Raw genomic sequence first — 26,105 nt, 5'->3', positions numbered from 1 at the left:
TGCCAAAAGGAAGAGAGAAATCATTTGAATTCCCCCTACTCATATATTTTACATCTGCAGATAACGCAAACTGAGATACTTATAATAGGCAACAAGACTTTTTGTCACTGCCACAGTCTAGATAATTTAAACAAAAGTAACTATGGTTAAATAGCTTTTCTTCCTAATTGCAGATGTTAAACAATACAGAGCAAGATGCTTTAGAATGTTTTAAAAATGTTATGTTAATATGAAAATCACTTGAAATTTATGTAATAGCTGCCTTATTTTCAACTACCCTAAATCGTTTATTTCTATTCTATGACTAAAGTTACTTCCAATATAATAAAGTCACTAATTTTAGACTTTTAGTTATTCACACATGCAAACATGCTTTCCCAGGTACTTCCCCTCACCTCCTCCACTTATCTCTGATGTAGCATTTTTCAATCTTCAAAGAGATCAGGGATTAAAAAAGTATCCCAGTATTGTGTGTAGTTGGCCAATTAGTCCAAGGTTAGACAGCATGTTAAATATTGAGCTTAGCACTTTGGGAGGCTGAGGTGGGTGGACCACATGAGGTCGGGAGTTCGAGACCAGCCTGACCAACATGGAGAAACCCTATCTCTACCAAAAACACAAAATTAGCTGGGTGTGGTGGCGCATGCCTGTAATCCCAGCTACTCGGGAGGCTGAGGCAGGAGAATCGCTTGAACCTGGGAGGTGGAGGTGGCGGTGAGCCTAGATCGCGCCATTGCGCTCCAGCCTGAGCAACAAAAGCAAAACTCTGTTCTCAAAAAAAAAAAATTGAGCTTTGATCAATTCTCAAGTTTCTGGTTCACTTTAGTTGGATACCCTCTTTGATGGTTCTAAAATTAGTAGTTAATAAACTCACTCAATTGTATAGTGGTCAAGGTTTGTGGGTGGAGGAAAAAAATGAAGGGCACGGAGAGACATTCATTCCATCAAGGACACTATGCACTGCCTGGTATTTTCTTCCTCCATTACATATAGAGATAGCTGTCACCACATTCTTTTTCTGCAACTCAGAAGAAACTCAATGAAACACCAGAGAACCCTCAGGATGTTTGGAGGGACTCTTGTGCTGAGACAGGCAATAAGGTTTGCACATACAAGTCCATGAAGAAAGAAAGCCAAAAATACTCTCTCTACTCTCCAGCCCTCATCTTCAAGACTAGTATAAAAGCAAGAAATGGTCAGTTAAATATATTTTCATCCTTCTTTTATTTTGTTAAAAATAATATGCCTAAAAATCTGCAGATGAGCTAATATGACCTTGAAAGGGGACATGTGAAATTCTGCGAAAGCCACCTTAAATCTCTTGGGAAACAAAAGAATCTGTTGGAAGAAAACAGCCTCTGATGTAGCTATAAATTGCTCTTCTATTTTCTTACATATTTATAAAATCATACTAGAAATAATGAGTTGTTTATCAATAACAGAACATTGATGTGAACTTGACCTAACAGCTAGCATAAAGCTGTCAATTCATCTTGCATTAACAAAAATAAAAATACGAATAAAAGACAATGAAATGAGACAAAAAACTATTAGAAAGAAAATGACAAAATTCAAATTGACTTTGAAAAAATCTAATTTTATTTTCTGAATCAAAAAGAAGTATTTCATCTTAAATTTAGACTGCTTGGCTTTCCACTGATATCTCAAGATACTTTCCAGATATTAACAGTGCTCAGAACTGTGTAAAAATTAACAACTAATACCATGTTTTAAAGAAAAACGTTTAAATGTAAGAAAAAAGTTAAATGTCTTGGGGACATCAGTAAATGTATTTCTAAGAAACTCTTCTCAAAGGTCAAAGTATTGGCAATTCTAATTAAAACATTTAAAATGTTTAATTATTGGAAATTTAAGTACCAACAGTTTCAAGAGCTAAAGAACCAGATCGCTTTTAAAAACAATTTTTTTTTTCCTGAGGGATTCATACATGACAACAACTCCAGTTAAACATAATACTCCACCCAAATCTCAAATTTAAATGCATTATTTCACCTTGGAATAGTAAAATTACAAAATGGAGTTTCTAAATTATAATATATACACATAATACACCATTTTAACTATCATGTTTACCAGCAGAATTATGAGATCAAACCAAATTTTACATTCAAGGGACAAATAATAAATGCTCTTTCATTGTTTTAAAAGTCCATTCCATTCTTTGTTGTTTTCTATTCACATATTTTAAAATGATGACCAAAGGACCAAAGGCCAAGTCAATCCCATTTCCCTGAACCCAACGGCCAGTAGGTACTGGCCTTACATATGCATCCTTTAACAAGCCCAGTTCTCAAAAGGCTGGGGGTATTTATAAAAGAAGAAGATTTGGGAACACTTTAGAATTGCAAAGTGACTCTAAGATCCACTTTCCCAAGATCTAGTACAGGCTATTCATGCGTTCTGAAGCATGTCCAGCATGCAGGCAAACTTATCTGTTCAAATTGAGGTAAAACAGACAAAAAACACTTAATATTAACAGAAGCTACATAATTAAAACTAACTTTTCACTGCTTATTTAATATAAACTAATTATGTATTCTTACAAAACAGATACCCTCAAGTCAATAATTTCTTTTATTTTTCAAATTTAGAAATGTCTCATGTATGGGTACTAGCTGATATTTTTTCAGATACCAAGGAATACCAACAGCATTCATAAATAGGATTTTCTGACACAGGCAGGAAAGTCTGCTAACATTTACAAAATACCAAAGACTCTTCTTTCAAGCTTCAAAGATAGGTGAAAATTAAGAGTTCCAATTAGTTTTCCAGTACAAATAAAAAATTTAAATCTTGATTTTTTTTGGCCAACATTTTAAACAGTCAAATTTTACTCTACTTCCAGGTTTCAAATCAAAACAAACAAACAAAAAAACTAATGAAAATTACCCAACTGGCAACAAGTCCCATATTCCAATGTTATTTTTAAACCACCAATTATAACCTACTGCCAGAAATTATTTGTTAAGTACCTGCTTGTTTTATTAAGCACTGGTCAATTATATAAAAGAATAATTTGCTAGAATGGTACTTGGCACTGGGTTATCTTAATACTTCTGGAATAAACAGAAGCATTAACAAAACACCAGATCTTAAGCACTTTTAAATCTGTAATTTGAATTCCAAAAGGACTTTTAAATGTTACTTTTACATTGATAGATTGTAGGGAGTCTAGGCCCATCTAACATGGTTGATTTTAAAAAACAAATAAATCCTTAAGCCACATGGTAATGGAATACTACAGTTGCTTTTTATATCATATGGAAACGGTTCCAGACAGAGCACAAGTAGAAGAAAACCTGCCAAATCAAAGTACTGTAAATAAAGTTCCTCTTATGTACTCCAGTGAGAAAACCTCAAAAATAAAAATCAAAAGACCACCCACTGTTACCCCCCTCCACAAAACCCACCCAAAACACTTTAGTTCTGAACCTAACGTTTCCCTAAGATGTTCACAGGAGAAGCTTTAAGGTACTTAAAGCTGCAGCAGTACAGTTGAAAGCGCCACACTACAGGGGAAATGCCCAAAGGGCTCAGCAGCGGCCCACCCATCCCGAACCACCCCCATCCCAGTAATATGTAAAAGCTCCTGTTAAAGACTTTTTCTTATGCTAATAAAGGCATAGCACCTAGTGTGCTAAAGACTACAACTAGCAGCATTAGAGCAGTAAAGTGAAAATAGGAAGCCCACAGGAATGATCTAAATGCCTACTTAGAAGAAACAAGGCAGCAGACAAGATTCTTAGCCCTCTCATCTATGCAGGGAAGCAGTTGAATTAAACTCAGATTTACCCACATTAACAAAAATTTAACAAAGCTTCCCCAAGACACCAGAATAAAACTTGACCTTTCCAGTCAAATGGCACAGAGAGGCCTCTTCCATGTCCTGGAGTTGAATGAGTTCAAAGATTGGCAATAAAGGAAAAAAGAAAGCATTACGGGTGTGATGGGAACACGCTCTGTTTATCGAACAGTCACACCAAGTTTTTCTAGCACACGAACACCCTTTTCTTGGTACTCTTGTCGGGTCATCCAAAAGTTGTCTTTGTCTTTCATGATATCTGCTAGAACTGCACCACCCAGGAATACCATGTGCTTTCTGCGGGGTGGGTCTTCAATGCGGATCTTAAATTTCTAAAGGAGAAAGAAAGGATATTAAAATGGCACATATGCACAGTGCTTTCTGCTTTATGAAAATGACTTTTTAAATATATGGCTCTTGCTCAACCTTACAGCAGTCTTGTCATATAAGCAGAACAGTAAGATTTGGTACCTGAGGTACAAAAACATTTAGTAATTTGCCCAAAGCTCATGTTTAGGAGACCACACATCTATCCCAGTATGCTTGGAACAGTCCTGATTTACATGCAGTATCCCATCGTTATTAACACCATCCCTTTTCATTCTTGAGTGTCCTAATTTGATCAATAAATTACACGACTGAACACTCTACTGAGAGACCAAACATCAGAGACATTATTATAGCAAATTTTCCATCCACTGGCAGATAACCACTTGAGGAAGTTCTGGATAAGAGGACTTGCATGACTTCTTTGAGGTCTAAGACTATTATGATTCTAGTCCAGTGCAATACAGTCAAACTGAAGCTCTTTTCTTTTAAGCAAAGCTTACTTTTATTGTCTCAAAATTAAATGAAATGTTACTAAAATAAACAAGGCCAAATATGGTCAAAACAAATCATGGGGATGTTATGAAAAAATGAACACAGCAAAGAAAATCAAAGACAATTGGGAAATGTTTTATACTCTGTAGCTGCTACTAAATGTCTAGGAAGGACACGCCCTTATCTACACCTGAAAGAGAAACCTTAAAATGACATAGCAAGTTTTCATTTACAGTGCCACAGTCCTGCAAAAAAGACTCAATGTAACTATGTCATTCTAAATCATTTGTGTATTATGTCACATAAATGAACTGTAGGGTGGTGATAATCCAAGGTAAAGAACAACATCAGTTTATGTACCAATTCTGAGACTAACGTACTGTTTCATTGTTCTAGTTACATTCTTGCTCTTAGGTAGGGGTCAGCAAACTTTTTTTGTAAAGGGCCACATAGTAAATACTTGAGGCTTTGCAAGCCTAACAACTACCCAACCCCCCATGTAGCTAGAAGGTGCCCACAGACAATATGTGACAACAGGTAACATTATGTAAACAAATGGGCTTGGCTGTGTTCCAATAAAACTTTACAAAAACAAGCAGTTTTGGCATAAAGATTATAGATGCCTACCTCTGCTCTAAGGGAAACTTAGCTAGCCCCTGAAGACACTGCTGCTTCTGTAAATATCTCAACTGGTTACTGTTTGTCTCTCACACACTACCTTAACCCTGGAGGTTTGGGAATATGAGTTCTTGCTCTTCATTGCTGCTTCTATCTGGCTCATCCCTAAAACTCCACAGCCCCATGTGACATTCATTCTATCAGATTATTCCATCTACCACTCCCTCCTTGCTGAACTCATCTATAGATTCCTACAGACAAATTCCACCTGCTCTCAAGCAGCTGAAAAAGATAGGATAGAAACAAAACATCTTGCTTTAATGTATCACTAACCTCAACTGAGCCCTTCCTGCTGCTTGGCAATCCTATTATAGTTCTCTATTCTCTTTTCCATTCTCCAAAACAACCTCTATTCTAAAACTCTACCATCCCTTCCCTCCTCCCATCGCCTCCTAACTGGTCTCTCAATGCCCACCTTTGTTCCCTCTTCCTCCAAGAGTCTATTCACCACACCAGACTTAATGATCCTTTAAAAATATACACCAGATCCTATCATTTATCTGCTTAAACTGCCCCCCACCCAAGAGTTTCCACTTCACCAGGAGTTAAGCCAAATCCTTTACCATGGCTGAACAAGACCTGCCCTTCTGCTACCCTTCTGACCTCATCTCCCACCTGCCCCTCTCCCTTGCTCACTCTGCTCCAGCCACGCTGGCACTCTCCCAACTTGGGGCTTTTGCACTGTTCCTGCCTGGAAGATTCTTCCTGCAGACAGTTGCACGGCTCACTCCGTTCACACTCAACTTAGGTCTCTGATCAAAAGTCACTTCACCCAAGAGGCCTTTCCTGATCAGTTTATGAAGGAGCACACATCCTCCCCAACCACTAACATCTTCTAGTTCTTCACCTTACTTTTCTTCATACCACTTACTACAACTAATAAAGTATTTAGACTAAAAGCAGGGATTCTGTTTTCATTGTTTTGTTTGTCCCCAGCACCTAGACCTCTGTTTGGCACTCAGGAGTTGAAGAAATGTTTGCTGAATAAATGATCACCTGAGATTGATTTTAAATTATATGTAAAACTCCACAAAATCAGAAAAACAAGTGAAGTACTTAGACAGCACGGCTCCTTTCCATTCTGTTAATCTATTTAATGTATGTGAGCCCATACTCAATTTAATTTCAACAATTTGAGTCATATATGAAAGATGTAACATACAGTACTCTGTAATACGTAATCTCATTATCTAAAACAGTTGATCAAAGTGAGATAAAGCTAAGAAATTAACTCTTGGTTGAGTATACAGATAACTCTTAGTTGAGTATATAGCACATACTGTATACTTCACACGGTCCAGAGTTTGGTGAGAAAAACACAAAACCCATGCCAAAGAAACATCAACTATTATAGTTTAAACATTTCTTTCTACTATACATACCAACAACTACCAATTTAAGTCTGTTTCAAGAGCTATGACAATTACTGGAATGTAAAAAAAATTTGAGACATGATGTTTTACAACCTGACTGAGAGAAGACATAATCCAACAAATAGCCAGAAAATAACCTAAAATCAGAAATATGAGATAGCCCAACAGAAGTGCTGAAGGCTAATTAACTGCATGTCCAAAAAATAAGTTTTCAAAACAAAACAAAACCCACGTGGGGCATTTATTTCCCCATGGTGCAGCAGGTTCTTCTCATGCACATAGAGATGCCTCAGAGTCCGTGCTGGTTGTTACAGATGAACCAGAACTTTTGGCCCTGACCTCGCTGCCTCTATCCATCGACTATAGAGGTGACCAGAGCTTATCTTGAACCATTTCCTTCTTCCTATCATTTCCAGGCTGCACTTGACTGCAGTAAGAATTTGTTTAGGAAGACATCTTGCTCCCTCTGGTGGTTGTCAAGATTCACAAACTACTGTATAGGCTTTTAAAAGAATGTTAATAGTTGATTTACTAATACTTACAGAAAGTTTTTCCACATCTCCCTTTAAAACTCGTTCTAAGTAAAGCTGTTTAAGTTCTCGTTCCAACCGTGATGGCAGGCCAGGGTACATAGTAGACCCTCCAGAAAGCACAATGTGTTTGTAGAATTCAGATCTAGAAAAGCAAAATGGTTATTCATTTGGAGTTTTAGATTAGGAAAATAGTATCTCAGAGTTACTGTTACTTACGTCAGCCTCAGGGGGTGGCTGGTAGAATTAAATAAAACTCCACATGTAAATCATAGGGTTGAATATTTGCTGTTATTACTACTGTGAAGTAACAACCCCTCTTCACATATAAAATCTTTTTATAATTTTGATGAAAATAAAATTCTTTAAAAGTATATAATACACTTTCTTGTGAATGTAACTGAGACTTCTAATAATGACCAAGATTTACACAACAAGCCTCTAGTATTTAGACTATGTTATCACAGTGCTTCCCTAAAGCCATTGAGATGTGGGTTGTTTACTATAATTAGCCATATTCTACTTTAATTCAGAATTCCTGCTTTTTAATTTTTCCATTTGCCTTTTGTAGTTTTCTCTTTTTTGTGCCTTTTCTTAGAGGCTGTCTGCTGTTATTTTTGGCTAGATTGATGTATTTGCTTCTTATAGCAGTCCCCTCTTTTTTCCTTAAACATGCTGTTGTCTAGGATATTAGATAAACCAATCTAAAAAGACTGCATATGTAGTAAAACTAACAGAATTTGAGTGAGGATCTGAGGAATAATTCTCACAGTAAAGTTTGGGAGCTGATTCACATCCATTTTGGCCTTATTCAACTTGGCTTCCAGGTTTTTACTTGCTTCCAGGTTCTCGACGGCTAAAGCTCCTACAACTCTAACAAAGCATTGTTTTTGTATTTAATTGCCAAAGCAAGCCAGGTGAATGCTGCATAAACTAAGCAGGTGAAGTACAGCTACTTGTGATATGTACACATAAACATTTACATGTACATGTACATTTTCTTTTCTTTTTTTTTTTTTGAGATGGAGTTTCGCTCTTGTTACCCAGGCTGGAGTGCAATGGCACGATCTCGGCTCACCGCAACCTCCACCTCCTGGGTTCAGGCAATTCTCCTGCCTCAGCCTCCTGAGTAGCTGGGATTACAGGCACGCGCCACCATGCCCAGCTATTTTTTTTTTTTTTTTTTTTTTTTGAGACGGAGTTTCGCTCTTGTTACCCAGGCTGGAGCGCAATGGCGCGATCTCGGCTCACCGCAATCTCCGCCTCCTGGGTTCAGGCAATTCTCCTGCCTCAGCCTCCTGAGTAGCTGGGATTACAGGCACGCGCCACCGTGCCCAGCTAATTTTTTGTATTAGTAGAGACGGGGTTTCACCATGTTGACCAGGATGGTCTCGATCTCTTGACCTCGTGATCCACCCGCCTCGGCCTCCCAAAGTGCTGGGATTACAGGCTTGAGCCACCCCGCCCGGCCTAATTTTTTGTATTCTTTTTTAGTAGAGATGGGGTTTCACCATGTTGACTAGGATGGTCTCGCTCTCTTGACCTCGTGATCCACCCGCCTCGGCCTCCCAAAGTGCTGGGATTACAGGCGTGAGCCACCGCGCCCAGCCTACATGTACATTTTCAACATGCAGAACACACAAGACAAAATTTGAGTTGTGCCACTTTGCAATGCAAACTCTGCAGAGAAGGCACTGAATCTGACTCCTGCACTTTAGGAACGTCGATGCTTTATAATCATCAATAGGCATGTACTTTTAAATACAATTTTGCTCTGAATGATCATCAAATCAAAGGACAAAATCATCTACCTAATCCCTATCATGAGAATTTACCATAATTATGAAGGCTAGATTCGATTTTTGATCATCTTCCATCAGGTTTACAGCTTGTTATGAGTCAACTGCTATTTTTATTAATTTCTATTATCCTGGCTCTGAAGCCATCCCATCAAAATTAATTAGTTGGCTATTTAACTCAGGGTTACACAAACAAATAAATGCTTGCTGTACAAAATGCTTCTAGGTCAATTCATCTATAACCTGAGTGTAGAGGAGGGCTTTCTAACTATGACTCAAGCTCTAGATGCAATAAAAGACTATAAATCTTTTTATATGACTAAATAAAAACAAACTTTTGCATGGCCAAAACACTGACAGCAAGAGACAAAATGGCAAACTGAAAATATCTGTAAAAGATATCAGAAAGCTAAAAGAAAACTTTTCAAAACTAAGAAAAAAAACCCCAAAATGTACAGACAATAAGCCATGAACAATCTGCCAAAAAAAGGTATTAAAAATGTTCCTTAAACATCTAAAAATATGTTCAACCCCACTATTTCTTTTTAGTAACTTTTTTTTGTGGCGGTGGGGAGAGACAGGGTCTCATTCTGTCACCCAGGCTGGGGTGCAGTGGCACAATCATGGCTCACTGCAGCCTCGACCTCTCAGGCTCAAGCGATCCTCCCACTTCAGCCTTCTGAGTAGCTAGGACTACAGGAGTACACCACCACCACACCTGGCTAATGTTTTTGAAAAAATTTTATGTAAAGACAGAGTCTCCATATGTTGCCCAGGCTGGTCTTAAACTCCTGGGCTTAAGCAAACCTCCTGCCTCGGCCTCCCAAAGTGCTGTGATTATAGCCACGAGCCACCACACCTGGCCTGACTTCACTCCTAATGAGAGAAATAAAAAGCAAAATTACACACAAATAATTTCTCACTCATCAGATTGGCGGAAAGGAGAAATGATGCAATTGCCAGAGAGGGAAATTTGGTAATATCTAACAAAAATACATCCATTTACATCAAACTGAGAAGTTTTTGTGGCCAGGTATGGTGGCTCATGCCTGTAATTCCAGCACTTTGGGAAGCTGAGGGAGGTGGGTCACTTGAGGCCAGGAGTTCAAGACCAAGCAGGCCAATATGGCAAAACCCATCTCTACTAAAAATGCAAAAAAAAATAGCTGGGCATGGTGGTGCATGCCTGTAATCCCAGCTACTTGGGAGGCTGAGGCACGAGAATTGCTTGAAACCGAGAGGCAGAGGTTGCAGTGAGTCATTGCACCACTGCACTCCAGCCTGGGTGACAGAGCGATAGTCCATCTCAAAAAACAAAAAACAACAACAAAAAAAGAAGTTTCTGAACAGCAAAGGAATTATCAACAAAGTGAAGATACAACCTATAGAATGGGAGATTGTATTTATAAACCAGACATCTGATAAGGGGTTAATATCCAAAATATATAAGAAACTCAAATCTCAAATGACTCAATAGCAAGAAAACAAATATCCCAATTAATAAATGGGCAAAGGATCTGAACAGACATTTCTCAAAAGAAGATATACAAATGGAAAAAATGCTAAGCATTCCTAATCATCATGGAAATAAATGCAAATTAAATCACACCTGTTAGAATGGCTATTAACAAAAAGAGGAAAGGTTAACAAATACTGGCGAGGATGTGGAGAAAAGGAAACTCTTATACACTGCTGGTGGGAGTGTGAATTAGTACAGCTATTATGGAAAACAGTATGGAGGTTCCTCAAAAAATTAAAAATAGAACTACCATATGATCCAGCAATTCCACTACTGGGTATATCTCCAAAGGATCTGAAATCAGCATGACTATGTAAGACAATATCTTTATCCTTAGGAAACACCAATTGGTAAAGAATTGATGCATTTAATCTACTCTCAAATGGTTCAGAAAAAAACAGAATGAAAAAGCAAACATGCAGAACATTAGAATTAGTAAAATGGTAAAACTAGATAAAGCATACAGATAAATTTTCTGTATTATTCTTGCAACTTTTCTGTAAGTCTGAAATTATTTCAAGTAAGTTTAAAGTGGCTTCTGAGATATAATGATGTAATATATGTTGTTCAACATCCAGTTTTGCCCTATCAAAAAATTATTTTGCCTTATCCAAAAACATGATTGAGATAATAAACAACTTAATCATTCTATTTAATTCCATCTATTTCTGATAAATAACTCAAAATTTTTTTTCTTTATTTTCTGATAAATAACTTGAAATCGTTTATAATGTACCTGGTATCAATGTCAGCTGCCTGAATTGTGTTAAAAAGCAATTCAGCAACACCAACTCCTTCAACATTGATTAAGTGAGGCTGAAATAAAGCTTCTGGTGCTTCAAATCTCTCTCCCCCAACTTTGATGATACGTCCATCTGGGAGCTAGAAACCAAGAATAATCAGGTACTAATCAGCAGAAGATTAAAATTTCCCAGTAATTCTCCAGAACTCTAGTACTTTTAGATACATCTGTTCTGCAACCAAAATATTACCAGCAACAATTTTTCCTAAAATATATTTTGGGGAAAAAAGGTAAATTCAATAGATTTAGGTAACTGTTCTCATCATATTCTGTTTTGCTTTTAAAAATGGTATGCCACTTTGCAAACAGATCATTCCTTATTTAGAAAAAGCAACCCCATCAAAAAGTTGGCGAAGGATATGAAGAGACACTTTTCAAAAAAGAAATTTATGTGGCCAACAAACATATGAAAAAAGCTCATCATTGCTGGTCATTAGAGAAATGCAAATGAAAACCACAATGAGATACCATCTCACTCCAGTTAGAATGGCGATCATTAAGAAGTCAGGAAACAACAGATGCTGGAGAGGATGTGGAGAAACAGGAACACTTTGACACTATTGGTGGGAGTGTAACTTAGTTCAACCATTGGGGAAGACAGTGTGGCAATTCCTCAAGAATCTAGAACTAGAAATACCATTTGACCTACCAATCCCATTACTGGGTATATACCCAAAGGATTATTATAAATCATTTTACTATAAAGACATATACATATGTATGTTCACTGCAGCACTATTCACAACAGCAAAGACTTGGAACCAACCTAAATGCCCATCAATGTTAGACTGGATAAAGAAAATGTGGCACATATACACCATGGAATACTATGCAGCCATAAAAAAGAATGAGTTCATATCCTTTACAGGGACATGGATGAAGCTGGAAACCATCATTCTCAGCAAACTAACACAGTAACAGAAAACCAAACATTGCATGTTCTCACTCATAAGTGGGAGTTGAACAATGAGAACATACGGGCACAGGGAGGGGAACATAACACACTGGGTAGGGCCTGTTGGGGGATAGGGGAGGGATAGCATCAGGAGAAATACCTAATGTAGATGACAGGTTGATGGGTGCAGCAAACCACCATGGCACATGTATACCTAAGTAACAAATCTGCACGTTCTGCACATGTATCCCAGAATTTAATGTATAACAAAAATAAATAAATAGGCTGGGAGCAGTGGCTCAAGCCTATAATCCCAGCACTTTGGGAGGTCAACACTGGAGGATCATCGCAGGTCAGGAGCTCAAAACCAGTCTGACCAATATGATGAAACCCCGTCTCTACTAAAAATACAAAAATTAGCTGGGCTTGGTGGCATGTTTCTGTAATCCCAGCTACTTGGGAGGCTAAGACAAGAGAGTCACTTGAACCTGGGAGGTAGAGGTTGCAGTCAGTCAGCCGAGATCGTGCCATTGCACTCCAGCCTGGGCAACAAGAGTGAAACTCCATTTCAAAAAAGATTAAAATAACATAACATAACATAACATAACATAACATAACATAACATAACATAACATAAAATAAAATGGGTTTACTATTTGGATTACTATCTTAACAATAAATTTTTTTTTTGACACCAAGTCTCACTCTGTCACCCAGGCTGGAGTACAATGGCATGATCTCAACTAACTGCAACCTCCACCTCCCAGGTTCAAGCAATTCTCCTGCCTCAGTCTCCAGAGTAGCTGGGATTACAGTTGCCCACCACCTTGCTTGGCTAATTTTTTGTATCTTTAGTAGAGACGGGGCTTCGCCATGTTGGCCAGGCTGGTCTTGAACTCCTCTCCTCGGCCTCCCAAAGTGCTGGGATTACTGGCGTGAGCCACCACGTCCAGCCAACAACAAATCTTTTATAATTACTTTAAAAATGACCATTTTGCACATATTTGTGAATATGCAGAGCTAGTATGCATCATATGGTTTTAAAATACTTGCTTTTATTGTCTATTACTCTGTTTCATTTTAGTAATAACTAGATCAGAGATGAGACCTGGAAGTACTTTATACTCAGATGAATTTAATAGGCCTAAGATGATAATTCATTAAAAATTCGACTAGGAGCAACTCCTCTAGTGTTACACACTATAACTAGGTCCTAAATCTCATTAGTTATAATTTCAAGTTAACATTTAACACCTCATTAAAAAATATTAAGTCAGGAAAGGCTGCCACCTACTGAATTAGTAAAGTAATACTCTAGAATGACCACTTCCCAAGTATGTTTCTTAGACCACTAAACCCATGAAATTCTGAAAAGTCTTGGAGTATAAGTCTGAGAAACAGGCATACCATATTAACAGAGTTGTGTATATATTAGCATACCAAAGGCTCTGAGAAGTTTAGTAAAGTGAAATTAACTGTTCCCCAAACTTATCTGACAATGTAATCCTTTTTAATTTTTGTGAAATGCTTATTAACATCTCAGGGAAATAAAGTTCTGTAAAACATATGTTGAGAAATGCTATGCCAAATACTAGAATCTCAAAATAACATCTTACATCTAATTATATCCTAGCATAGAGAGTAATTTATGATTCTTGCCTTAATTTGCATTATATGGTGCCCTAAAATAGTTAAATAATAGAATCTTAATGTAGAAAAAGACATTAAAAGTCACACATATACATATTACAACAACCCAAGACAAAAATACTGATTTTAAAAAACCTCCTTAAACTGACACCAATAATCATGGCTGTCCACTTTAAAACACATATATATTATACACTGGAAACACTTACTGTATAAGATTCAACTAATACTGTGGTTTCTAAGGCCAGTTTCTGCTCTTGCTCAATATTGTATCCCACGTAACACAGTTTTTCTTTAATCATGCGAACCGTTTCAAAATCAGCAGAGTGGTTGAAGGCATATCCTCGCAACAGAAGTAGCTGGTACAAAAAAATAGCAGTAAGTTCATAAGAAATCTGAATGAATTCTACTCTGCAAAAGCTATTAGTGCTCATTAAATAGGTCACATCAATAACAAACACAATGGGCAGTAGATCCTCAGCTCCTACTACTTCAGAAGTAGGATTTTACCTGCCATAAAAAAACTTGTATTTTAGTTTCAGAGAGGGTAAAAGAATTAACAATTCATAAAAAAGTCAGTAAAATGACTAGAAAAGTCAGTTTTTGAAAAGCACTGCATGAGTACTAATGTTTAGATAGTTTCGGTAAACAATCAAAAGTCTATTAATGAATAAATATTATTTTAGTACTGGACTCCTGTAGCCTGCAATATGAAATGCCCCCAGGTCTTACAGAATTTTTTCTTTAGTTTCTAATACTGTGTCTGGCACATATTGGAAGGACAATAGCATTTGTTTAACAAATAAGGGAATTATTGAGAACTCAAAGGTATGATCTCTGGTGTTATTAAATGCTAGAAAATATTATTCTAGCTTCTTAAATCTCTAGTTTCTTAAATGCTAGAAAATATTACTATAAAAAAAAAAACCTGCTGAGAGAAAAAACATTACTAGACTTCACAAATTAAAAAACAAATAAAAAAAATCCTCTAATATCTGAGTCTGTGTTCTAAAGATGACCCAAAGTGGATATATTCCATGAAAACTACTAAACATGGACGTCTGGCATATTTGGGCTCTTTTTCTCAAATATTAATTTGCTATCACTGCATTTTGTGGGAAAGGACAAGAGTAGGCAACCCAACCAAGATTGTGGCTTAAAACATACCTGGTCAGAGAAAGGTTTTATGGCAGAAAAGGCTGCCTGAGCGGTCCAAAAATGTTTCAAGTTAGGGGTCTCTTTCATCTTTGAAATATCTGTCTACTCATTCCTCAGGAATAACAAATTATATTATATCATTATGAAATGATATAATATACTCTCGTTAGTATACAAAGATGATGTGTGTAAATCTTTTTTCTTTTATATATATATATTTTTCTTCATGTGTCTAAATCTTATGTGGATTTTTATATGAATAAGGGAGGTAACTGGGTAATTTCTCTAGTGGTACAGATTTGCTGGAATCCTAAAATGATACATTCAATTCTGTGTTAATTGGTAAACAAACTATAAAATCTAATTTCCATTATATTTTCCTTTCACTTACCTTGATAAGGTATCTAGTTATATCCCTCCCAGCAATATCGAGTCTCCTGGTAAGATGAGGGAGAGAAAAGCCTTCATATACTGGGCAAATGTGAGTTACACCATCTCCAGAGTCTACCACTACACCAGTCAATAAACCTGCATAAAAGCCAAGGGGTTTTAAATAAAAATTCAAATCAGAAAAATCAAAGCCAGCAAGTTCCAAATATAGTAGGGAAGCCAAAATAGAAATGTAACCAACTAGAAGCCAGAATTTATTATTTACTTATTTTGCAGTTTGTTTCTAATGCGTAAGTATTAAAGCAAGTGCTCTCTTTTAAAACTTTTAGTCTACTATCATGTGCTGCCCAAGGAGATGAGAAGAAACAGACCTTGAGACTGAGGACTGAAAAACAGAACTCTTTTTTTTTTTTTTGAGTCAGGGTCTGGCTCTGTCATCCGGCTGGAGGAGTATGGTGACTCAATCTAGGCTCAATGCAATCTCAATTTCCTGGGTTCAAGTCATACCTCCCACTTTAGTCTCCTGAGTAGCTGGGACTACAGGCATGTGCCACCACACCTGACTAATTTTTGTATTTTTTTGTAGAGACAGGGTTTCGCCATGTTGCCCAAGCTGGTCTCGAACTCCTGGCCTCAAGTAATCTGTCTGCCTTGACCTCCCAAAGTGTTGGGATTACAGGCGTGAGCCACCACACCCAGCAGAACATGTTCTTAAAGTTCTGTACAATTCTTTATTTTTATCAAACTTAATCTTAGTTTTGAATATACTATAAACAACATATATTGTGTTGTTCTGGAAAAGTTCCTATTGATACTAGACAGCTAGAAATCTAAGAAAAATGAAACTTGGCTAGCCAAAGCATCACTTCGATTATGCACTGGAAACCTTATAATAAAAGGCAATGTCTCCATGTTGCTGGGGGGAAAAAAAAAAAAAAAGGTAATGTCAGTTAAGCCTAAAACAAAAGAATAGCAAAGAAGCTGCTTTGTTTCCCATGTTTCCTCAACCTCTTGGGCTCAAGTGATCCTCTCACCTCAGCCTCTCAAGTGTCTGGGACTATAGGTGTGCACCACCACTATTCAGCTAATTTTATTTTCTGTAGAGATAGGGATCTCACTATGTTGCCCAGACTGGTTTCAAATTCATGAGATCCAGCAATTTGCCCACCTTGGCTTCCCAAAGTGCTGGGATTACAGGCATGAGCTACCATACCTGGCCAAAAAAACTTTTTTTGACTCACATTTTTTAATTTAAAAAATTATTTTAACCAAAATATGCAGTAGCTATAACATGTCAGTATTACGTAATTATATTTTCATCCCTAGACTCTCTCTCTTTTCTTATACAAATTTGCATGTATTGTAGTATTTAATTATAACAATTTGTCTTGGGAAACATTTATTAAAACTATTTCCTTTTTAAGTTGATACAATTTGTCTTTCCTTGATGTAATAAGCCTCATAAAACTCATATACTGCCCTTTAATGTTGTCCTTTAACAGGCTTTCCATTGCAAAAAAGAAATAAAAAAAGGAGGAATCCACACCATCATCAATTCAAAAATACTCCCAGTAACATCGACCAATGCAAGAATTTATGTTTTATTTCCCACAGAGCCCTTCCTACCAACCTCACCCTTTTTTCTACCACTTCCATCAGCTCACATCCTGGCCTTTTTTCAAACACACTTCACTCATTTCCAGTGCCACACCCTTTTCCCACTGGATTATCCCTTTAAGTGCCTAAAAGACTCCTTGGCACATTATCTGACAAGCCGAGATATTCTCAGTAAGTTTCTGTTGAATTTATAAGACCATGTTAAAAAAACAGCGCTCCCCACCTGGCCAATATTTTATTTCCAGTAAATAGGAAGGCAGCTGCTAATGGCAGTATCAAGAGAATGTAAGTAGTCCCCTCCATTATACCTATCTCAAAAGTTAGAAATGCACAAATGTTTACCTTCTCCTTTTAAATCTATTACATATTTGACAGGCATGATTTTATGCTACCTTTTTGAATCTCTGTGTATTTTCTTGAACTCAAATTTAACAAATTCCATGTATAAAAAATTAAAATAGCAGCCAGGCACAGTGGCTCACACCTGTAATCGCAGCACTTTGGGAGTCTGAGGCAGGCGGATCACCTGAGGTTGGGAGTTGGAAACCAGCCTGACCAACATGGAGAAACCCGTCTCCACTAAAAATACAAAATTAATTCAGCATGGTGGCACATGCCTGTAATCCCAGCTACTCGGGAGGCAGAAGAATCTCTTGAACCTGGGAGGCGGAGGTTGCCGTGAGCCGAGACTGCAGATTGCACTCCAGCCTTGGCAACAAGAGCAAAACTCCATCTCAAAAAAAAAAAAAGCATGGTGGTTCACGCCTGTAATCTTAGCACTTTGGGAGGCTAAGGTGGGCGGATCACCTCAGATCAGGAGTCCGAGACCAGCCTGACCAACATGGAGAAACCCTGTCTCTACTAAAAATATAAAATTATATTTTATATAAAATATAAAATTAGCCGGGTGTGGTGGTGCATGCCTGTGATGCCAGTTACACGGGAGGCTGAGGCAGGAGAATCACTTGAACCCAGGAGGCAGAGGTTGCGGTGAGCCGAGATCACACAATTGCACTCCAGCCTGGGCAACAAAAGCAAAACTCAGTCTCAAAAAAAAAAAATTAAAATAGCTTAAAAAGAGAGAACATCCTACTTTTTTTTTTTAATTGTTTTTTAACCTTAAATCCTTATTTAGCAAAGCAAATAAAAATGTATATGAAATCTTATTTGACACATTTTAGAAACTGTGAAAATATTTCAAAATATGGCATATAAGTAATGTTTTCTGGGACTTATAAATTATTGAGAAACCTAATTCTCTGACATAAAACATAGGATGAATTGATTTTTCTAACAGTTAAGCTTCACCTACCTTGAGCATACAAAGTCAGAACTGCTTGGATGGCTACATATACACCAGAAAACTGGTAAGTTTCAAACATTACCTGTAAATGCGGATAGAAAAAAAAACTGGTATTCAGAAAATTACATAATAAATATATGTTTTCTCATGGTCACAGAGTGAATTAGTTGCTCAAAATAGAATCAAATGGACCTGAAAGGGTCTTCCATTTTCATCAGCTCCTCTTGCTTCTTATTAAAGTCCTGCTGCCACAGAGCTCCAAGTCTGAGGACAGATTTCTGGATACATACTAAGTCCCCAAGCATTTCACAAGGGCAACAAAGCAAAGATTTCTTTGTGTATTAGTTAATGACTAATTAGTGTGAAAGAAAGCTCTCTGCCTTGAACAAGACTTTGTTAACTGATGTCCCTTAAGGGAAATACACACACACACACACACACACACACACACACACACACACACACACACACACATTGAGATAAAGTCTCACTATGCTGTGCAAGATCTGAAGGAAATTATTTTTATTATCTTTATCCATGGCAACAGTAAGAAAAAAGAAAATATTTGATTTAACATGATATCACAGTAACACATCTATGCATATCCTGCATAAAAACTCACCTCTACAATTTTCTCTCTGTTTTTGGTTGGGTTCATAGGAGGTTCTGTGAGTAAGATTTTACAATTTCTGGTATCTATATTAAGTTTCTCTGGTCCAAATGTGTAGTCCCACAGGTGTTTCATGTCATCCCAATTTCGTACTATGCCATTTTCCATAGGGTAGTTCACTTCTAACATTGATCGTAATTCACTTGCCTCATCACCAACCATTAGGTCCTAGAAAATTATGTCAAAGCTTTAGATCAAATTTTTGCATATTTAAGAAAACTTGGGAATAATTTTAATCTTTCTGACACTTGCAAAATAAAGCTTTTAATTCCACAAGTTAGAAAAGCTTTTCTATCAAGAACAATATCTTAGAAAGTTTAATCATGGATAATAAATTTTTATGTACAATGTGGTTTAAATCAATAAATTGACCTTACCTTTAACACAAATGTTTCCAAAAGAAGAGCATTAGCACAAATAAACCCCACATTTTCATATTTTGGAGGGTTTTGTATGAGGTTTCATCTGTTTCTTTTGCTCAATTGTTCAAAAAATAAAGCCTGTGATATGTGAAATAGCACATCAGGGGGAAGAAAACTTGTAGAAGAATGCTCAATGCATGCAGCACATTTCTTTGTACTAAATATCAAAATGATAAATGTTAGGTACTATAAAGCATAATGAAAGAAGCAAAAAATAAAATGATTATTACTCTATAATAATGCATATATACACCAACTATCTTATAAATGTCACAAACTTCTATCTACATATGCCTGAATTAGAATTTAAACTGTTTCTACATATGCCTCACCAGGGTGAATGAGAGTTTGTAGTGATACAAGTCTTGTTTCCGATGAGAGCATACTTACGATGACCCACATTTGAAAGTCACATTTTGTATATATAATAAGGCTAAGGACGTCCTAGCATTTAGACTCATTTTAGAAAACAGATATTTTTTTTCTGTTTATATTTCTTTTTCTTTTCTTTTCTTTTCTTTTTTTTAAAGACAGGGTTTCACCATGTTGGTCAGGCTGGTCTCAAACTCCTGGCCTCAGGTGATCCACCCGCCTTGGCCTCCCAAAGTGCTGGGATTACAGGCGTGAGCCACCGTGCCTGGCCTCTGTTTATATTTCTGTAGATATTTGCTACAATATGTTAAGTTTTAATTGTGGGGAGATAAAGAAAAGAAGCAGCAAAATTAACATGAGATTTTTTTTTTTTTTGAGACTGAGTCTCGATCTACTGCCCAGGCTAGAATGCAGAGGCATAATCTCAGTGCACTGCAACTCTGCCACCCGGATTCAAGTGATTCTCCTGCCTCAGCCTCCCGAGTAGCTGGGATTACAGGCACCTGCCACCATGCCCAGCTAATTTTTGTATGTGTAGTAGAGATGGGGTTGGCCAGGCTGGTCTCAAATTCCCAACCTCAAGTGATTCACCCACCTTGGCCTCCCAAAGTGTTGGCATTACAGGCATGAACCACAGCACATGGCAACATGAGATGTTTTAAAACTAAGGCTTGAAAAAATATATGAGCTTTAAATTGAAAAAAAAAAAATCACAGATAAAACCAACTCGAGGACTCTAATAAAAAACAAACAGATCTCTGGAAAATCTACTAAAAGCAACATCAAAAAAGTACAACAAAGTTAAAAACAGATGCTAGAAATGTTCAGTAAAATTTTTGTTGCAATTTCTTATGAAGTTGATTTATCATAATTTACTAACTTATTACTCAAATTGTTGAATTATTAAATGTTTAGACTCCTTTTTTTTTTTGAGATGGGGTCTCACTCTGTTACCCAAGCTGGAGTGCAGTGGTGCCATTATGGCTCACCACAGCCTCAACCTCCCCAGGGTTAGGTGATCCTCTCAACTCAGCCTCCTGAGTAGCCAGGACTACAGGATACATGCCCAGCTAATTTTTGTATTTTTAGTAGAGATGGGGTTTCACCATGTTGCCCAGACTGGTCTTGAACTCCTAGGCTCCAGAGATCCATCCAACTCAGTCTCCCAAAGTGCTGGAATTACAGGCATAAGTCACCACACCCACCCAAATGTTTAGATTCTTCTACGAGGAATATGCAAAACTAAAAATCTGTATTTGTGAATTCTATTTCATGACATGCATATGTTGAAATATTCAGGGAGAAGTATACTGATATCTGCAACTTACTTTGAAATCCATCAAGAAACAAGATGTACGGATGAATGGATAGATGAACAGATAGGTAATAAATCGGTATGATATATATTAATGTCAAAATCTAGGTGATGAATATACAAGTTTCATTGTAAAATCATTTCAATATTGCTATGTATTCTTTTTTTTTTGGAGACGGAGTTTCACTCTTGTTACCCAGGCTGGCGTGCAATGGCGCGATCTCGGCTCACCACAACCTCCGCCTCCTGGGTTCAGGCAATTCTCCTGCCTCAGCCTCCTGAGTAGCTGGGATTACAGGCACGCGCCACCATGCCCAGCTAATTTTTTGTATTTTTAGTAGAGATGGGGTTTCGTCATGTTGACCGGGATGGTCTCGATCTCTTGACCTCGTGATCCACCCACCTTGGCCTCCCAAAGAGCTGGGATTACAGGCCTGAGCCACCGCGCCCGGCCCCTGCTATGTATTCTTAATACTGCTTAATACAGTGTTAGTGGGAAAATCTATACCTGTAATTATATACACTATTTTTGTTACTAACTTTCCTCTATGTCTTTTTTTGTGTTGTACAAGATAACAGATTAGATAATTAGATAATATAATCAGTATTATTTCAATCAATTTGAAATAAATCTGATCTCATTTGAACAGAAATTTACTTTTTATTTCATACATGAATAGGGGCTTACATTACATGACCCAATGCCAACTCTAAATAAATACCTTATGTATCTACTTCTAGGACCACACATACTATAAAGGATTAACTGAAAGAAATGTTTGGCATTGAGTATCCTTACCTTCCTCAGAACATTTAAAATGGAGTATTAACTTATTTGAGAAGTACAAAGTTTGACTATTCAAGCTATCCAATTAAAAAATTTTCATATCTAAAATTTTAATTAAAAAATCCTAGAACTATGTACAGCCTTCCCTAGCTTTGACTTTCAAAAACTAAAAATGCTAAGTGTTATATAACTTGCCTTCATCACTCAGAACCAAGTTACTAGTGATCAGATCAGACCTTAGGTTTTAACCACCTGCCCCACCACTGAACATCACCTATCTGAAAGAATTTAAAAAAACAGAAAAAATCACAGTAACTGAGATGCTGTTTCAAAGGTATTTATACTTCTTGGAAAGCAGGTAGTAGGGATTATATTTGCCAAGAATCATTTTGAACAATGTCACCTCAAATTAGAATACGGAGAAAACTCAAGTTCAAAAGCACAATTAAATCCCTAGTAGAAAATTACACTGAAAACATTTGTTTGTTTAATTACCTAATAGAGGCAGCGTCTTCCTCTGTTGCCCAGGCTGGAGTGCAGTGGCCTGTCATCAACCACTGCAGCCTCAAACTTCTGGGCTCAAGCGATACTCCCACCTTAAACTCCCAAGTAGCTTGGAAGGCAGGCACATACTACTATGACTGGTTACTTTTTAAAAAACTTTCTGTAGAGATGAGATCTTGCCATATTGCTCAGGCTGGTCTCAAACTCCTGGGCTCAAGCTATCCTCCCACCTCAATCTGCCAAAGTGCTGGGATTACAGGCATGAACCACCTCGCTCAGTCAAAAATTTCTGTTTAAATAAGACTACACTGTTCTCTACAAGCACACCCTTTCTTTTCTTTTTTTTTTTTTGAGATGGAGTCTTGTTCTGTCATCCAGGCTAGAGTGCAGTGGTGCAATCTCGGCTCACTGCAACCTTTGCCTCCTGGGTTCAAACAATTCTCCTGACTCAGCCTCCTAAGTAGCTGGGACTACAAGCGAGTGCCACCCACGTCTGGCTAATTTTCGTATTTTTAGCAGAGACAGGGTTTTTACCCTGTTGGTCAGGCTAATCTTGAACTCCTGATGTCATGATCCATCTGGCCTCGTGATCCGCCCACCTTGGCTTCCCAAAATGCTGGGATTACAGGCACAAGCCACCTCGCCCAGCCAGCACAACCTTTTCTTAATCTCATTAGCATGTTAACACAAATGCATGATCTTTTATTTAGGATATAGAAATTTCCTCTTTTAAATGTTTTTGCTTATTCAAAAGAAAATTTCACTAAGTTACTATTACTAGTTAAAATATATTAGAAGTGCCTGATTTTTGTCAGAGATTCTTACGAACAATATTAAAAACAAACCTGAAAAGTGTCTATGACAGAAGCACTTAGACTGTCGTGGAAAAATACAATGAAAGGGTTAAACATCTGAGATAAGCCCAGTAAGCTTAAAGTTGAAAAGAAAAAGGCACTGCACAATGTTATTTATTTGGGGGGAAATCTGTTGTTTATAGAAAAGCTTTACCTTTTTCTTATTTCTCCTCAGATAATGTTGTCAAATCTGCTCATCAGTAAGGATGATATGGAACAAATTCTGTTTTTCTATCTATGGTTCATTTACATATTAAAATTTTGCTCAGTTTATTAAGTGCATATACGATACCATACTAGATGCAAATATATATATATATATACAGGCTATGACAGTCAATGTTCAATTTAACATTGGTCAATAAAGTGAATTTATTCAAATGTAACAACTTTAATTTTCTGGATCACACGTATCCTATATAAAGCCATTCGGTTTCTAATATTATGCATTATACATTCCATTTTAATTATAACATTCATCTACAAGAAAAAACAAGGAAAACAATCAAAACTATGTTAGTAATTAGTTCTTGTTTGGTCCATTGTATGCAATCAGGAAAGTATAGGACTTAATTAGTTGCTACCAAATTGAAGCAATGAAAAAGGTTAAAAATCAAAGTACTTAAAATAAAAATATGGAATAACCCCCCTCCCCGATACTAAAGGGACACAAAACAACAACTACTGTCCCACCAAGCAAAAGTGGAAAACAAACAGAGCATGTGTGTAACCTCACTTACCATCTTTTTGTTATTCTACTTCAACGGGTCAAGAAAGGTGAAGAGAGAGAAGGTAGAAGTAAGAGTCAGAAAAGGCCTAAATAAAATCCTCACTGAAATGTTTAAACATACAAGCAATAGAGACAATTAGGTTGAGGTCAGATGCAGTACTACTATATTTAATGGAGTTAATAATTAGGGCCAAATTAACATGGACAGTTATTCCTGAATGAAAATTAACTCATTAAACGATTTAAATTTCCATTTTTTAGTCTACGACATTTTAGCTAACAAGACACAAAAAGTATAAGTCAAACTACTAAGCACAGGAATTCCAGAAAGTAAGCTTCTTTAATTCATTACTGAATTTAAGAACTTTAAGAAAATAAATGATAACAGCAAAGGTCTAGCTGAGTAAGTAGAGAGTTAGACAGCTCAGGGTTGTTTTTCCAAGCTCTAGTATTCAAGTTAAATTTATCTGACACAGGTATCTTTTGCTGTTTTCTACTGGAAGAACAATTTAACTCGATAGGCTTACAAGACTGCAAAAAGTGAACAGAATTGAGCCAATAGAATACAGAATGACAAACCATACAAGCAAATGCTACTAGGGAATTCCTTGGCAAAAATGTTTTATTAGCTTATTGACAAGTCTGATTTCCATCATTTGGCCTTAAAAACAAAGAAAGTGGGCATGAAGAATGTGTAGTTATTTGTGCCTATGTTGGAAAATAAATTGGCTATACATGATATTTCTTCATATCTCAAAAATTTTATTGTCCATCAGTATATAAAAAAGCCATTCTTTAAAAACCTGACACTGAATAAAAAGTATAGCCTTCAACTTCATTAAACAGTTTATCCTTATCACTATTATTAGCTAATTTCGAGTCAAAGTTCATTTAGGATAGAATTCATTCAGAATGAAAGGAGTTCACAAAAAGCAAGTAAGGAATCCCACAAATATTCTAAAAGCTCCTTAAAAAGGAAAAACTTATACTGAGTGTTCCATTTTATTTTTATTTTTTTGTAACAGGAGAGGCCAACATAATTCACTACTTTAAATCTTTAAAAAAAAAAAAAAAACTAACACAGAACCCAAGTTTCAGCTTGTATTTTTATTCACTGTGTAACTCAACTCTCTGTTCCAAAAGCAGAAAGCAACATAGCACATCTCTACTACCTAATATCACCTTCCTACATCTATCAAACAAATGTCCCAAAGAGACACACCCTAACACATATTTCAAATGACTCATAACCTTACACTGAAGGCTTGCTGAAGTCTATCCAGATAGGACCAATAATGCTAGCGTGTTCACAAATAATTTACTAAAAAATGACCCTAAATTCTACTGCATTCTGTATAACTTGATCCCTAGGTCACCTGAAGAACTTAAAGCCAATTGGTGACCACCGTCCTCAGACTGTTCTCTTTCTTCTCAAATACTGTAACTCCCACTTGATTTCTGATCCCTTTAATATGGGAGAAAAATCTATCATCTTTCCTGTAGTCTTTCACGTTAAATAAAGCAAGTAGGCAATGAAAACTTTCCTTTCTGTTTATGGTAAGATATATGTGAGGCCAAATAAAGGCTTGCATGGCTTCCTTCTGCACATTATGGAAATAAGTTATATTACTGAAAAGAAGAATCAATGAATTTACGCCCTGTGTTTACCTAAATGGCTATATAAAAAAGTAGAGGGATCAGGCCATAAAAACAAGGAATGAAAAAGTCTAAGGTGCCAAAGAGATACTCACATACAATGACAAATATATGCAATTGAAAGACATGAAAATACCAGACTGATTTCTTTTAAAAATTATATTATGTAATAGGACTTTAAGTCACTAACACAGTGTTTCATATTAATATAGTAACTTAAGTATTTTACTCCAAAGAGTAATGGCATCAAGCCATACATAAACAAAACCAGATGAAATTAACTTCAATTTTTGTGCCCCTGTTCAGGTGTTGATATAAATTAAAAATATGAGAACTTCTGCCCTCCCCTTTGCTATTCATGGCAACATATTTTAAAACTACTTAAAAGAACTGTTAAACTACTTTTATAAGAACATCTCACATGTCTTGATTATCA

General features: G+C 36.7%; 1 protein-coding gene across 3 annotated transcripts in view; it reads right to left on the bottom strand.

Moving 5' to 3' along the window:
- Positions 1-3,263: 3,263 nt before the first annotated feature.
- ACTR2 (actin related protein 2) overlaps positions 3,264-26,105 on the bottom strand; it is a 35,246-nt gene continuing 12,404 nt past the window's right edge. Inside the window, exons 3-10 of one of the 3 annotated variants that reach the window (XM_012477219.2) lie at positions 24,024-24,038; positions 18,982-19,197; positions 18,369-18,441; positions 15,441-15,577; positions 14,101-14,250; positions 11,281-11,426; positions 7,239-7,371; positions 3,264-4,155 (exon numbers count right to left, since the gene is read on the bottom strand). In XM_012477219.2, the coding sequence (XP_012332642.1) occupies positions 3,985-4,155; positions 7,239-7,371; positions 11,281-11,426; positions 14,101-14,250; positions 15,441-15,577; positions 18,369-18,441; positions 18,982-19,197; positions 24,024-24,038 (1,041 nt within the window). In that variant the 3' untranslated portion in view covers positions 3,264-3,984. Of the gene's footprint in view, positions 4,156-7,238; positions 7,372-11,280; positions 11,427-14,100; positions 14,251-15,440; positions 15,578-18,368; positions 18,442-18,981; positions 19,198-24,023; positions 24,042-26,105 lie in introns of all 3 variants that reach the window. The other 2 variants (XM_064364185.1, XM_012477220.2) reach the window with 2 other exon arrangements.

This window comes from Aotus nancymaae, unplaced genomic scaffold (assembly GCF_030222135.1).
Source record: "Aotus nancymaae isolate 86718 unplaced genomic scaffold, 86718_ANA_hifiasm-v0.15.2.pri h1tg000057l, whole genome shotgun sequence".
Lineage (NCBI taxonomy): Eukaryota > Metazoa > Chordata > Mammalia > Primates > Aotidae > Aotus > Aotus nancymaae.
This window is presented reverse-complemented; position numbering and strand designations above follow the sequence as displayed.